Raw genomic sequence first — 16,780 nt, 5'->3', positions numbered from 1 at the left:
ATATCGATATCAGAAGTTTGGCCATAGTTTTAGTCATGAATTTTTGCGAAAATTTGCAAATTTCGACTGTAGAAAAATCAAAGAACTGTTTCTTATGTAAAAAATTGCGAGAAAAACGATGGCGCAAACCGCATCTCAATATCTGAAATAGTTTCTGAGATATCGAGCATGAATTGTTTCGAACCTTCGAAAATTTAGCCCTCTGGCGAAAACCCAAAATTTCAAACGACCATAACTCGGTTATTTGTTGTCAAAAATTAAAAAATTATCATGTTTTTGAATTCAGCGTAAAATTCTGCGTAAAATGAGACCCAAATTCGTTGAGTTTGCCTAATAAACGAACGAGGTATTGGCCAAAAGCTGTTTTGAAAACGTCATTTTAGGGTGATTTTCAATCAATGTTTTCAAAATGAAAACGACGTTTACTAGCATTGAATTATACATCGATCGAAAGAGGAGCTCGAAATCAATCTACTGACCAAATTTGAGATCTATCAAACAAATAGTTTACGACTTATAGCCAAAAATAAAAAAAATTAAAAATTTTCATCGTTTGAGTCGTAATTTTTTTTCGCGAAAAATCGACTATCGAATTTTGGGCTTTTGAGAACATTTTCTAACGCAAAATGAGCCTAGAAAAAGAATGGCGCAAACCGCATCTCAATATCTTAAATAGTTTCCGAGATATTTAACTTTAAAAATTACGAAAAATGAGAAAAAATTAAAATCAAGTTTCCCAAACTTTGATCGCCCATAACTCAGTTATCTGTTGTCGGATCTGAATTTAAATCCCAGATTTGAAATCTGCGTAAAATTCTGCGTAAACTGATGTATAATAACTTAAGTTTACTCTAAAAAATAAGCATGATATCGATATCAGAAATTTTCCATAGTTTTAGTCATGAATTTTTGCGAAAATTTGCAAATTTCGTTTGTGGAAAAATCAAAGAACTGTTTCTTATGTAAAAAATTGCGAGAAAAACGATGGCGCAAACCGCATCTCAATATCTGAAATAGTTTCTGAGATATCGAGCATGAATTGTTTCGAACCTTCGAAAATTTGGCCCTCTGGCAAAAACCCAAAATTTCAAACGGCCATAACTCGTTTATTTGTTGACAAAAATTAAAAAATCATCATGTTTTTGAATTCGGCGTAAAATTCTGCGCAAAATGAGACCCAAATCCGTTGAGTTTGCTTAATAAATAAACGAGGTATTGGTCAAAAACTGTTTTGAAAACGTCATTTTAGGGTGATTTTCAATCAATGTTTTCAAAATGAAAACGACGTTTAATAGCATTGAATTATACGTCGGTCGAAAGAGGAGCTCGAAATCAATCTAGTGACCAAATTTGAGATCTATCAAACGAATAGTTTACGAGTTATAGCCAAAAATAAAAAAAATTAAAAATTTTCATCGTTTGAGTCGCAATTTTTTTTCGCGAAAAATCGACTATCGAATTTTGGGCTTTTGAGAACATTTTCTAACGTAAAATGAGCCGAGAAAAAGAATGGCGCAAACCGTATCTCAATATCTCAAATAGTTTCCAAGATATTTAACTTTAAAAATTACGAAAAATGAGAAAAAATGAAAATCAACTTTCCGAAACTTTGATCGGCCATATCTCAGTTATCTGTTGTCGGATCTGAGTTTAGATCGCAGATTTGAAATCTGCGTAAAATTCTGCGTAAACTGATCTATAATAACTTAAGTTTACTCTAAAAAATAAGCGAAAAATCGATATCAGAAATTTGGCCATAGTTTTAGTCATGAATTTTTGCGAAAATTTGCAAATTTCGTTTATGAAAAAATCAAAGAACAGTTTCTTATGTAAAAAATTGCTAGAAAAACGATGGCGCAAACCGCATCTCAATATCTGAAATAGTTTCCGAGATATCGAGCATGAATTGTTTCGAACCTTCGAAAATTTAGCCCTCTGGCGAAAACCCAAAATTTCAAACGACCATAACTCGGTTATTTGTTGACAAAAATTAAAAAATTATCATGTTTTTAAATTCAGCGTAAAATTCTGCGTAAAATGAGACCCAAATTCGTTGAGTTTGCTTAATAAATAAACGGGGTATTGGCCAAAAACTGTTTTGAAAACGTCATTTTAGGGTGATTTTCAATCAATGTTTTCAAAATGAAAACGACGTTTAATAGCATTGAATTATACATCGATCGAAAGAGGAGCTCGAAATCAATCTACTGACCAAATTTGAGATCTATTAAACGAATAGTTTACGAGTTATAGCCAAAAATAAAAAAAATTAAAAATTTTCATCGTTTGAGTCGTAATTTTTTTTCGCGAAAAATCGACTATCGAATTTTGGGCTTTTGAGAACATTTTCTAACGTAAAATGAGCCAACAAAAAGAATGGCGCAAACCGCATCTCAATATCTCAAATAGTTTCCGAGATATTTAACTTTAAAAATTAGGAAAAATGAAATTCAACTTTCCGAAACTTTGATCGGCCATACCTCAGTTATCTGTTGTCGGATCTGAATTTAAATCCCAGATTTGGAATCTGCGTAAAATTCTGCGTAAACTGATGTATAATAACTTAAGTTTACTCTAAATAATAAACGATGATTAAACTTTAGTTAATTAATTAGATTAATCATGGCTCTAATGATGGTAGCATTGCTATCGAAACGCGCGTCAGCATTTTTTGACAAAATTTGGTGATTGGGAATAAATTGTAATTTTGGAAATTTTCTCAATTTTTTGTTTTTTGGCCATAACTCGTAAACTACAGGTTGTCCGGTAAGTCACGCACCACCGTGATAATGTATCATCGAACAATGCCATAGATCACCGGAAAAATGTAAAAAAAATCCATGTTTTCAATTTTTTGAGATTTGATGGATTAAAGAGTATAAGTTTAATGCCAAAATTAACGATTTCTGTGCAATAATTACACGAAACTAGGACAGATCGAAAAAAACGGTTTTCGCCATCTTTTTTCTCACGATTTTTTAGTTAAGAATTTGTTCTTAGAATTTCCAAAAGTCCAAAATAATAATTTTCACGTTGCCAACATGTTTTTACACACTCTAAATGTGAAATTTGAGTGTCCGGAAGGCTGAAAAATCGACACACTCCATCCCCATCTCCAAACGCTGAAAACTCTAGGCTCTAGTCCGTGCTGTTTTCCGACGTTTTAGAGTTTAAACTTGGAATATTTTGCTCGAAGAATTCACATCTTAGCGCTTAAAACTGATCCCCTGACGTCTGTCTCCTTGGCTACGTCCTTGATCCTGCTAATCCAGAGCCGTGTACGGCCTCACAAAGCTATTTGTATACTTTTCACTGCATTTTCTCTTCTCTACAACATTTTATGTATCAAAGTTGAAGAAAAATCATCTCGTAACTACCCAACTAAGAAATTAGAGCTCTTTGAAGTCATTACACCGCTCGCAAGATTAAAACGGGAGGAATACGGGAATTTCAAATTTCGCGCGTGATTAGCCTGATGACATTAAATCCGCAGCGAACTGTCAGTGCAAGTTGAAGATCGATCGCGAACCGCAACTCAAAGAAAATGGCGATTTATTTAAATTAGCTTAGTGAGCGGAATGAAAAATCGAGCACTGCAAACCGAAAATGAAATTCTCATCCAGCGTTGCAGACAAATAAATCTTAAGTACCGCGAGATTTATGTTACGTCAAAGTTCCGAAAAACGACTGTTTATCGCATTGGAACAGGTTTACGGCACCGTTTTTCACATCTTAAACCTCTAAACAATGAGTTTGAATTAACGGATTGAAGAGCTTCGGAATTGTAAGCTTGTGTACAATTTGACATGAATAATAAAGCAATCACAAAATAAATTGCATATGAAGAGTCCCCGAGGGAGATTGAGTGCGCTCGCAACGAAAAATGTCGCAAACACGCGAACTTGCCAGTTATTAACTTAATAAAACGCGGATTTCAATCCGTGACCGGTTTAACCGAAGACACAATAAAATTTGCTCGGATCAATTAACATATTCGGTAAACTAACACAAGAGGAATCGATAAAAAGCGTGGTCTGTTTACGTAAAGCTCGCTAATAAAAGCGAGCAATAACTTTTTTATTTGAGTATCGATTTTAATGAAAATGTAGATATGTGGAAGGGAACTGTGGCTTAAGCGTCGCATAATGGAAAATTTCAAGAGGAATTTAAACTTGTAATTGCCAATTTCATATTTAATTTTGCGCTTTCAAAAGAACGAATTAATGAGGCCGAAGAAAAATGTCTTTTGTAATAAACGGCCAATTTTGGGGGTACTTGAAGACTGAAAGAAGGAATTATTACAGTCGGAAACTTTCATAAATGATAAATTAATTGTGATTTATAATAATACGGTCTTATCGCTTGTATTCCGGTAATTAACGTCGGATGGAGTTAAGTCGCTGGTAAATTATTTAGGAGTCATGCATTATGCAAAAAATTCGTTATATGAGGGTTTGTGCAATTTCATGATTTTACCCGGCGCATCCACCATTGCTAATTTTAATAACACTAGTAAAGTTTGGAAAAAAATTGTATTAGAGAAGTGAAATACCGGTTCTAAAGCGGAATGGCCCTCTGATTATAAGTCTGAAGTCCGTTTCACTCCATCAGGTTCGGATTTTTAAAAAATAATCTTTTTATTCTTCTACACGTTACAAAACTTTAATTTCCGCAGTTTTTCTTGAATTGCTCAATAGTGTTTTGGAAAACCAATTTAATAAGCTTTTCAACGACCTATAAACTCCTTGCTGGAGTTAGTACTTCCTAAGATATTTTTAGAAAAGTGATCGCATGTCCCAAAACAAGCTCTTTTTAGATTTTTGATTTTGCATATAACTCAAGAATTATTACATCGAGTTTTTATTGCAGGCATATAAAAGTCTAAAAGAAAAAAAATTGCGATTATCTCGGAGTCCTGACCTGATGGAGCATCCGGGCTTCGGATACAGAATTTCCCACTGCCCCAGTACAAGTTTTGTCGAAGTTAGTCGAGTAGTGTACTTACATTTCATGGTGGATGTAACCAAAATTCCTTTTTTCGCTTTCGAAAAAATTATAATTCCCCCAAGTAATAAAAAATGCATCATTATAAAATCCCGTTCCTGTTTAATAAAATAATACTTTTTGTTAAGTGCCACCCTATTTATCTGCACAGAGGTCATATTTTAAACCTCGTCAGACTCATTTAGCGTCGTGCGCTCTAAAATATTAATTCTGTTTTTTCCGTGATGAAAAAAACGCCAGCGAAATACTGCGAGTTGAATTTACTGCATCGTTGTAGCAACAAATTTAAATTAGTCAGAACATCCACTTTGACAAAGCTTTATGCTGCTATAAATATTTATGACGCTTGTTACAATGAACGCTTTGAAAACTTGGAATTACACCGTTTTGGTTGTTGGTGGTTTTCAGAGTTCATCAAAAGTGCACGTTAGCGAATGCAATCTCAAGAAATCTCGCTATCAGAGAAGATGATTACGTGTTAGCGGCGTTATCGCCGCCCCTTATCACCCGATAACATATTGATTTGCTGGTGTAATCTCCAATATAAAAATCAGTGCAATTTTCTCCACAGAGTCCACAGAAAATTGATACGAAGAAGTAAACGCTTTTAACTTTGCATTAACTGACGTCTTGACAGGGCAAACAAGCGAAAATTTCGATTCATCTCGATCGATTAAAATGACATACATGATGGTCTACATTTTATCGGGATACCTGGATAATGAGTGCAAAAACCCGGAACGAGTCCTCGGGGATTCGGGTCACAATCAACTCGATTAAGAGTGTTGACAGAAGAGTAAATTATCGCCAAGGACCAGCGTCAAGGATGTTCCTAATCGCGGGATAAAAAGGTTCGAACAATGCTTGAGGCTATAAAATGGCTGCGGATTTCCAGGCGCGGGCAGGGCCGGAGTTGTAGTTTCTACAAGCGGAAACGGAGCGATAAATTCTCTATTCATAACATAAAAACGAGGTAATAGTCTACTAAATGTGAACAGAGACTATTATTATTATTTTTGAAAGATTGGGCCATTTGTACGGTAATGAAACTTTTCCACAATAGCCGTTGATATTTCCATAAATATGCAAACGAGACATCTTGAATTATAATCATTGTCAAAATATCTGACACTGAAATTTTAGAGCATCGATCGCCTATAATAGAATATCGGTCATTACCAAGATATTTTTATCTCGATAAATTTAAACTCGTTTACTATGCCAAGTAATGTCATGATCGACGTCTACGCAGGCTTTAGAATTGGGAAATAAGTTGGTCCGTGGCACTACGCGTCACTTTGACAGTTTGGGGTGTTCTGAAATATCGTTGCTTCATATCTCGGAGCTACGACAGGTTTTCGCTATCGTTTTATCGCATTTTGTTAGGTAAAAATTTGTTCTTTGTTATTCCGGAGCGCAAAAATTTGATTTTTCTAAAAAAAAATGCTGACAAAAACAAGGTAAACTTTCTTCAGTCGATTTCTCGATTATTTATGGAGTAATCTTAAACTATTGATGCTCATTTTACGCAGAATTTCGCGGAGAATCCAAAAATTTTTCGTTGAGATCGGCCCACAGATAACTGAGTTATGAGCGATCAAAGTTTGGCATATTGAATTTTGAGTTGTAAAATTTTTAAAGCTCAATATCTCCGAAACTAAAAAAGATTTTGCGAAACGGTTTGTGCGATCGTTTTTCTCGGCTCTTTCTACTTTAGAATAAGCCCTCAAAGGTCGAAAATTCGATGGTCAATTTTTTGGGCAAAAAAATTTTGCGACTCAATCGATGAAAAATTTTCAATTTTTCGTTTTTTGCTCTTTAGATCGATATATAATTCAATAATGTTAAACGCAGTTTTCGCCCCGAAACAACGTCTTGAAAATGAGCCTAAAATCAGCCTCTGAAAATGTAATTCGGTCGATATCTCATTTATCTGTGGAAATTTGAGTTATATGGGCTCATTTAACGCAGAATTTCGCGCTAAATCCAAAAATATCATTAATGTTCTTGTACGTCAACAAATAACTAAGTTAGAGGCGTTTGAAATTTTGGGTTGTCGCCAGAGGGCCAAAATTTTGGAGGTGAATATAAAAAACCCTTTTCAAAATCGTTTTTCTCGCAATTTTTTGTTAAGAATTCGTTCTTAACTTTTCCGAAAGTCGAAAATTTGATTAAAATAAAAATTCGGTTCGCTCTAAAAATCTCTATATTTTTAGAATTTGATACAGATAATGAATGAGTCACTTAAGAAAAGGAGTCTCCGGTTTAGGGGTAAATTTTGCTCGCGACTGTATTTGTGTAGTGGGGCTTCTGGGACTGTCGACAGGACCGGGCGCTGGAATTTTCAATACACTTTAAATCAGATTAGCTCCGCACTTGTTACTCGGCTGGCATATTTTTGCCCTCGAGATTGACGCTGACATAATTATTTTGCTCTTTCTCGTGGAAACTGTAATGTGCCGAGTTACCTCTCACTGTTATCTCAGCCGTAAAGTTTGGGCCTAGGCAAATTCTTGAGTGTTGAGTGGAACCCGAACAACATAAACCTAATCCTTGGATTTACAAATTTCTAAAACTAGTTCAGTGTCTTCTATTCATTTCTGCCAACATCTGTTCCGTCAATTTTAAAACAATTTACCATTCAACAGGTCAATAATTCTCTAGTCACTATTAACTCGGGTGATAAATCGTTTCATCGACATGTTTGAGACGTTCGAGCCCTAAATCGTTCACTTCATAGTCCGTCGACAGGCGATCTGATGGGGGCTTCCCCGAGCTCTGATTGATGCAGGGCGTCGTCGACGTCGGCGTCTCCTAGCAGCAGCAACCGCCGTCGCGTAATCGTGATATCGATCCGTTTCCATACTCTTGCTCTTTCCAATCTTCCAACGTTGCCAAGAAAACGACAATTCCTATACAAAGCGTTGAGTGCAATCGGCACGAAGGACGACATTTATTTTCGCGAAAAACTGATCGAAATGACAACGTCGGGAAAAAATAATACTCGCTGTTTATGTAACGGGGAGGAAAAACTGCACCTGACGTCCGAGACCGAGGGTGAATCCTCCGGAGTTAAAGGTTGGAGTTTCCGGTAGATATAAATTTTCAGTAAGCGCAAACTTTTTCAGTGACTGTGACGTCTGGAAATCCTCCGCTTAAATTCCTCAGAACTAATTTTAGAGAAAATCTCCAACATCTGTCATAAAGAGAAGAATTTTCGCAATTTGAAAATTTCGGTGCATTTTCATCGTCTTGGAATTTAACAGCGATGGCATTTTTGACACGTAGAAAATTCAAGGCCTCCTAGACTCCGTTGTATGCGATAACTTTATTCGTGTTGTGTGTGAAAACTTGGGAATTTTACCCAAGAAATTGTTTGTTTTTCTAACATAAACGTTTTCTCACTTAATGAAAAGTGTTACTTATTTGAGATTTTATTTTAGGTGGTGTTAATACGTGCGAAACTTTAATGAGTGCTAAAAATAGAAAACGGAACTGAATGCTTTCATAATTGATTGATGGCATGAAACATTGTTGCCTTAGCGGCAGGTGCGTTTCGGACAATTTTATCTTGTTTAAACATCCATAATTTTGCGACGACGCGCTTTTTTATTGCCCAGAAGAATTAGATAATCACAGCTTCAAATCTTATCTCTTCAAAAATTTAGCTTTGGGTATTCGGCGGCGGGAAATGGTCCATTTCCGGCAGATATATTTTGCTCGCTTTTCTTATCTGCGTCATTATTTTTGGCAGCGCAATTTTATTTAAAATCAGTTCAAGTTCCCAACTTACTTAGTAAAGTTGGGATTTCAAGATAAGCGCAGTTGTAGCAACTAGGTAATATTTCCTTTGTTTTCCAGGTGTAACACCACAATTAGAGTTTTCGCCTCAGGTGATGGAGTATCATTAGCAAGGATGTTGACCCTGAACGTAAATAACTCTGACTTGAAAGGGAAGTCTTGGGTCTTTTAATGCACTTGCGGATGAATTTTTTATTGGTTCCGCGATTACTTTTATTGGGTTTTATCTTGTTAATGTTTGCTCTGCGTGGGCGGTGCTAAGTGCTTGGGAAAACACGTTTAATCCCGAACGCTGGAGGTGTCTTAATTGCAAAAATGGTGGATGCGCCGGGCTAAATATCTTGCATAACTTACTTTGTCAAAGGCGCTGGGCCTGTGGCATCGGTGGTCCCGGTGGTCCGGCTCCATGCGTGGGCCGTGGTGAGGGCGGCAGAGGGGGGGCCGGGCAGCCGGGCAGGGGCGCACGCCTCTAGCCGAGCTCCATGGGCGAGCTCTGCCCCCGCCCCATCACGCCGACACTCACCCCCACATACAACGAACAACTGCAACAAAAATCCAGTCAATCATCGAAAAGTAGGTCTCGGGGTTAAAACGTCACTTCACACCCTTGACGAGCAAATTACGAGATGTTTTGGGGGGTGTTATTTCAGTTTCAGTGGTTGGCATTAATGTCTTTAATATAAATGCTAAACGATACCATAAACACGGGGCAAGGGCTGATTTTAATGTCCATAAAATGGCCAAATGTCCGCTCGGTTTATGAACTCGTTGTCAAAAGTATAAATTTCAATTTTTTTTCGATTCTTTCTTGTTTACGGGGTGTTATTAAAACAGTTTCGCTAATTATTATCGAGCTCATTAAATGAAATCGCTGTTTCAACAACATTTATTTCGAGTGGATGCAATATTAATTACACCGAATCTATTGGACGTATTAATGTTTAATAAGTTGGATATTACCAGCCATTCATGCAATAAACTCGCGAAATTCTAAATAGCTGAAAATATGAAAATTCGCGGAAGCTTTTCCCTCCGGCTAATGCAAACATCGCCAAAGTGGCACTTTGAAAGCTGGGGAAAAACACCAGGAAATGGCTCCGACTTAGCCCATAAAGTTTCAGGATTTCCATCGATGAAATTTTCAGTTCATAGAGAAGTAATGGAAAGTTAAATGGAGTTTAAAACCCATTTCATGCAACATGACGCACTTTCGCATGCAGTTCCTGAAATCGCTTCACAATTGAAATTTCAAGAGATGTTCTCACTGCACCGTAGAAAAAACCGAGTATACAACCTTTCCTTGGGTCCGATCAATACTTTGATCCGCAAAAATGAGCTCTTTCCGAAATGTTTGGTTATTTCCTAATTTTCGCTAGGCTCCCGGAAAACGAACGTGCTTGTTTTGCTAAAATGCCCAGTTTCGCGAATTTTATACACGTTACATTTGTGGAATCGTTCATTATTCAAAGACCAATTTTTAGTTAATTCATGGATTAAAAACGCTATTTCCTGGAAATTCATTTATGCGGCGAATCAGCGAAATAGTGCCTCATTTGTATTGGCAATCAACGCAGTGAATGACATGTACTTTCAGAATATAATTTTAAACGTTTCATTGAGATTGAATTTACGCTGTTTTGACGTTTTTCAATGCAAACCAAAACATTCAGAAAGCGGAATTTTGCGTCGAAGTTATGTTGTTTGATGTTGTTTTTTTTGGATCCTTGGAAATTGTTAACATTTTAATTAACTTGGGCGAAACTAGAAATTATTACGAACGTTCTTCGGTTATAAGTGTAGTTTTAGTACGTCTGTATGAAAATAAAACGATTTGGCGAACGTTTTCATTACTTTGATGTATTTTTCTTTCCTTTGTTTTTAGTGAGAATTCGCGTTTAGGTCAAGAAACAGTGGAAATTTATCCTATATTTTAATGGATTTTATTTACTGAATTAGAAACAATCTAATACGAAACACGAGAAAAAAGTGCTTTTATTACACGACTTGGCTAGTGATTAAATAAATCACTTCTGCCTCTAATTTCATAAATACTAAATAGAAAATCTCTTGTTGATTTAATGTTCATACATTTAATGAGAATTTCTTTGGATTTCAAAATTCCAACTATACATTTATTATCAAGTTACACATGAACAATGTATTACTGGTTGCATTTAACATTTCTACTGTATTTTTTTCTGACAGTGCGACTTATTTTTTGGCAATGCTCACTTTTAAAAAAGTATGTTGGCGTCTCTTCGCTTCCGTAAAAGTTATTAAGTCAGCGTTGCTTTTTTCATAGAAGAAAACGTAGCGATAAATGCAAGTCTGTTCTTAGCCCATACCATCTCATCTGACTGATTCGTTTGGAAATTTAAACTTGTGTCGTTATCTTATTAATTCGCGTTTATTTTAAACAATATTTGCTCCACTCCTTACATTTTTCGCGCATCGAACTTAAAAGTCTCATTGAAAATCGTTAATTTCGCGATACGAAAAAGTGGGGTTAGACGTACGTCACACTGTAGTAATGCTAACTTGATGATTTTTTTAATTAAACAGCGATAAAACGAGGTTAAGGTGATTTTTGAATTGTTAAAAATGGTGGATGCGCCGGGCCACGCAAACCCATTTTCAGAACTTGCTTTATTAAACACAATATTGATTTCCCTATGCAAAATATATTAAATCAAAGCCGAACGAGAGTAAATTAATTGAGTTTCTGTAGTTTAATGTTTTTAATACCACATGTAATGCTATTTATTTATAAATTATTTCAACAATCATTAACGATTTATGAATTGTTTGTTTGCTTTGAATGAAAACGGTTTATTCACTTAGTTTTTTGTCCAAGATTTAACGCGATACGTTCCATTATTTACGTCGAAATTAAGAAAACCCCGAAGTTTTAATTGGATTAAAAACTATTGGGACTTGCTTTAATAAATTAACTGTTTGACTTTGTTCCAACTTTGTAATTTGGAGTCTAGAAAAACAACTTACTGATACTATCCATCATTAAAGGTGGTCCCACTGGCTTTATTCTCCGCTTAATTTGAATAAATACCAACCGGAGATATTAAATTGTGGAGCAATTTCGCTTTAAGCTTATTATTTCTTCAGGTACATCTGACCTTTTCCCACGTCATCTGAGGATTCCGATTCCATTCTTGTTGGGCGCATTCCGAGACGTTTTAATTAAACATTGGGGGAAGTAATGAGAGATGTCGTGTAGTACGTTTTCTCCTAACTCATCGCGTTTTAATTAAATCACATTTGAAGTCGAACATGATGATGAAAATAGCGAGAATTTTTCGACTTTTCTGACAGGTGCGTGTTTGAGTTCCTAATTGAATACTTTTACGGGTCGTAACTGGAAGTTTATCGAAGTTTGAACCACTTGCTTGCAGGTAAAGCCCGATCTGATGATTACCCTGCATCAAAGCAGCTTATTTTAATTAATCCATGCGAAATGGTCTATTACAGCACCGTTTATACGAAGACGACGCAGTAAATAAAGTTGTAAGAATGGTACATAAAAAGATTTTATGGTTTAACATTTCTGACTGGAATTTTATGTTACCATAAAGAGAATCTTTCAGCTTGTTTGATGAATGAAATTTCAACTAAAACTGCCGAAATAACTCCAGAATGTGACACTCATCCAAAATGTACTGTTTTTACCCTCTGTCTACAGTGTTTCCGGAGCGAATCTAATTAAACCTCTAATTACCAACTTCTGAGTCATACTCTCACACGAACCGTCATAAATCATGTATTTAAATTTCGAGTACGTGCGGAACTAATTAAAATGGAATAAGAGTGATCAGAATCGCCCCTGGAAAAAATCGGAGTTAATTAAAATTTTGTTTTAGGAGCACTCAGCTTTAGTTGCATTTTTAGACCAACTAATGTGAAATAGGTCAACAGTGGATCAAAGCGAGGAAAATCGGTACTTTATTTTTAGAATCTTTGAAGCATGTAATGAGTTTATTATTCAGAAACAGTCCAAATGACAAAATTAGTAAGAAGACACAAAATATCTACGAAAGCGGTTTTTGATTTCCAAATCGTGGAACAATTATTTAAATTTACCAAATTTTTCTGTGAAATCTTGGCGATAACAGGTGCTAAGTAATGAGCTTAATGAGTTAAGTTTGGTTATAAAGGTGGTTCTATTTAGTAGTAGTCTGACCTTACAACTTGCAATTAAGTTGGTAATACCAAACGATTCACCTCATAAAGTGTGGATATGATATGACTGGCAAGATTCAAATTTCTATTCCGAGAATTAGAGGAAATATGAACTTGTATTCATCTTAAACGTACATACAGAAATGAGTACATTAAATTAAACTGGTGGTAGATCTTGTTAAAACAAATAATTTTTTTCTTTGAGGTTTTGCAAAATTTGAATACAGTTTAGAAATATTAATAATTTTGGAAAATCATCAGTTTACGTAACTATTTCTCGTAAGAAGCATATAAAATGTAAATATTGCTATAGCATATCCGGTGAGAGATTGGGAGATTTCGACAGTTGACATATAGGTTGGCAGCAAATTATGCTACAAAATACACTAAAAACACTAAATTCCTACGCAAAATGGGTTGACAGGGTTGTCAGTAACTGGGGTTATTTTGTTATTTTAAATTTCGCGGGTATGGTACACTTTTTATTGCGTAGATTTAGTAACTTTTCTGTCATTCAAACTCTCACTGTACGAACTATAGCCGTCAAGCCGCGGTCACCTAAAAAAGAAAACTAATAACGTTTTTTGTCGATTTAATCACTTGATTTCATGAATTATTTTAGTTGTAATTTTGGTGGTTTCAGAAACAGATCATTGTTTTACGGAAAGTGAAAGTGTTAATTTTTCAAACGTCGAGTTAACTGACATGGTGTTGATTACAGGGACGCTGACCAAAATGCTGCTCGGGCTCAAAGACTTTTCATGGAAGAATTGCATAGTGTTGTTGTGAAAGTGGTAGTGGACATTTTGAACATCTTGAATTTCATTCCTGGATTGGTGAAGTTTTATCAACACGAAAAAGGTAGGATTTCCTGTTTTTCTTAGTCAAATTTGATTTTTTTAGAGCGGATTTCCTGCTCTAAATTTGTCCATAAATTTTTCCCATAAATTTTTCATAAAAACGGCACATTTCAAAAAATCGCGTTGACAGAATTTGTTGTTGTCTATAATTTAAACGCGTAAGAGAAGGTGAATTCAACAGATAAGTTGGTTTTAAATTGAATACTATAAATGGTGGAAGATGTGCGAAACAAAAATCATTCCTTTGATGAAGAATTTTCGACTAAAAGGAAGTGCGGGTGTTCTACACATTTTTTTATGTTATTGTAGAGCAGGCTAAAAATTGATCTATTAGAAGTCATCGGAACTACTAATACTAAGTAGGCAATAATTAAATGTGTCGGTACAACTCAAAAGGACGTAAAAGAAAATCAATAGGAAAATTACGCTATCGCCACACTAGGAATACTAAAACATGTAATTTCCGCTGCCTGAAGAAAGCATTGTCAATTTGTTCTTTTGTTTTATAAGTGTCATTGTAAGCCTAACTTTGTTAATAATTGACATCCTGATTTACACGACTAAATTTTTGAGAAAAAAGCTTCCAAGGCCACTTTTGTTTGACCGCCACTGTATTTATCTTTAGAACTTATCTTTTGACTTTAGACACATCTGTGTATTTTTTTCCTGCGGCGGATTTTTGTGAACGCTAAATTTAAGATGTCAAACAATGTCAAATAAGAAGTCTGAATTGCATTTATACAAGTGGTCACCAAGCAAATGACTTTACCGGACTCAAATCCGCTGCAGGACAAAATTAATTTAGTTATAATAAACCAATTAGTTTGTTTTCGATGGCATCATAACGAACAGTTTAGAATCAAATTGTAAAATTCGTGCTCGACAAATCCCATTTTGGCTCCTTTTTTTGATGTCAATAATGCAGAAACTTGATTTGCCAAACGTGCTCCTATTTTTTTATAAGAAAAACAAGCGCCGCGTCGTGTTTATGGATATAATTTCCCTTTGCATAATTTTTATAACGCGGCGCCTCCTCAACGAAAAAAGTAAATATTTGTACAATACTACAGACTTTCATTGAACTTCTTCCAGCATTTCTCGCCGTGTCTGTAAATTACATATAAATGTAGCCCCTCGAGCGCCAAAACGACTCAACTCATTTCTAATTGAAAAATACGGCTGAATTGTTTGTGAGCTGTAGTAATTAGCTGAAGCTAATTTGTTAATCAGGCAAGAGTTTAAATTTAGGTTGGGATTAAATGCAGTGTTAATTTTTCTTTCCTCGTTTATTTCAAAGTTTAACTTGCGGTATCTAATTTTTGGTATTGAATCAATGATTGGTTCTAAAAATACGCAATTTCTCACCAATGTTTGCGTTCCAGTTGTTTGCAGGATTACTTCAGTGAGCAGGATGCATAATAAAGCCGTTATATTTACGGTTCCGTTCTGATCAAAGCTTTCTAACACTTGATTAATTCAAAGTGAAGATTGTCACTCATGTTCGCGCAATATATCACAATTATTATTTTTGAGGGATCTCAATATTCAGCTATCGATGAGAGATATATTGTGTTATTCAAACAGTACTATTTACTCGACGTGCTTTACGTCAACACCCAGTTTATCTTAACGAAACGCGTCTTTTAGCTTTTTATTTATTCTAACAGCCATCTGGAAAGAGAAGTCACGTCACGTTTAGAAAAATAAATTTAAACTAAAGAAACTAGCGCTTTTCACTCACACAAAGAGTGCCCGAAATTATCGATCATATTGAATCTTATTATTGCGTAGAAATGTGCACACATAATTGATAACCTTATCTTTATTACATCATCAAAAACGGCTTTTTTAACAGTCTGTGGGAGCACTACAAGCGATAAAAACAACGAAGAATTAAATTAGAGCCTTCGCTTATTATCATAGGCTTCGTTAGGACTAAAGTAATGTTTACAAAGGGATTCAATTTCGTGCGTTTTGTCTGTGCGAGCCCTTAATTACATTTACATACTTTCGTGAAGGTTTTTATTGTTTCCACACAAGAGCAGCTCGTAAATCAAGAAACTCTACGCTTCAATCAGATAAAAACTTTCTCTTTGAAGCTCGCAATTGTCATTAATAACAATCGCACGTAAAAATCAACTTTCTTCTCAGTGTCCGATAATAACCCTTTTTTGGACGAGACACCGGAGTCAATCATGCGAAGAAAGTTGTTTCCGGACCCCAGAGGCAACACCACATTTGCACCGAGATAGAAAATAAATTTGGAAATGTAAAATTCACGAGTCAATAAATAGTAAATTCTCCCTTTTGTTGTTAGAATCCCAAACGGGTTTATAGAGGTAGGGAATTTTCATAAGAGGATTAACGTAAAACTAGGATTTTTGCACGGAAGCCATTAATTCTCGAGATTTTTCGTGGGTTGATGACAGGGGCATATTTTCTCGGTTCATAAATCATCGGTTTAAATGTTTTTAGGGTGTAACACAGCAACTAAGATAATGAGAGGACATTGTCTAAGAGATTGTTTTAAAGCATAAATAACAGGAGGCTTTCAAGATTAGAAATGTGGTGGTAGCCCTGCGTGTTTGACAGTTTTACGACAAATAAACGAACCATTACCTCGTTACCATCAATTTTCACATCAAAAAAGTAGAATATGACCGGGAAACTTGTAAGTAATATGCTACCAATCAATACGATATAAAAATTTAAGGATCAGCGGCTAATGGTGTATGTATATCGATTAGCGTAGCCAATATGTAACCCATTTAATATTCAAAGCGCAAACATCTATCGAGACTCTAAACAAAAAACCTTGTTATTGCACGTCTGAGCTCGATTCATGTGTCGAAAATTCCATGCAATTAATGAGAACATTTCCTACATGCAACGTTGAGATTGATGTCTAATATATGCATCTA

General features: G+C 35.4%; 1 protein-coding gene across 4 annotated transcripts in view; it reads right to left on the bottom strand.

The window, feature by feature from the left end:
* Positions 1-16,780, bottom strand: part of LOC148169050 (regulator of G protein signaling 7) — a 33,304-nt gene that overhangs the window by 14,436 nt on the left and 2,088 nt on the right. For all 4 annotated transcript variants that reach the window (XM_088044979.1, XM_088044980.1, XM_088044982.1 and 1 more), the window contains exon 2: positions 9,160-9,347. In XM_088044979.1, coding sequence (XP_087901105.1) covers positions 9,160-9,213 — 54 coding nt within the window. In that variant the 5' untranslated portion in view covers positions 9,214-9,347. The remainder of the gene's footprint in view (positions 1-9,159; positions 9,348-16,780) is intronic.

Source organism: Gnatocerus cornutus, chromosome 9, assembly GCF_029298725.1.
Source record: "Gnatocerus cornutus isolate USDA-ARS CGAHR chromosome 9, icGnaCorn1.1, whole genome shotgun sequence".
Taxonomy (NCBI): Eukaryota; Metazoa; Arthropoda; class Insecta; order Coleoptera; family Tenebrionidae; genus Gnatocerus; species Gnatocerus cornutus.
The sequence above is the reverse complement of the archived record's forward strand: the minus strand, read 5'-3'. Positions and strand labels throughout refer to the sequence as shown.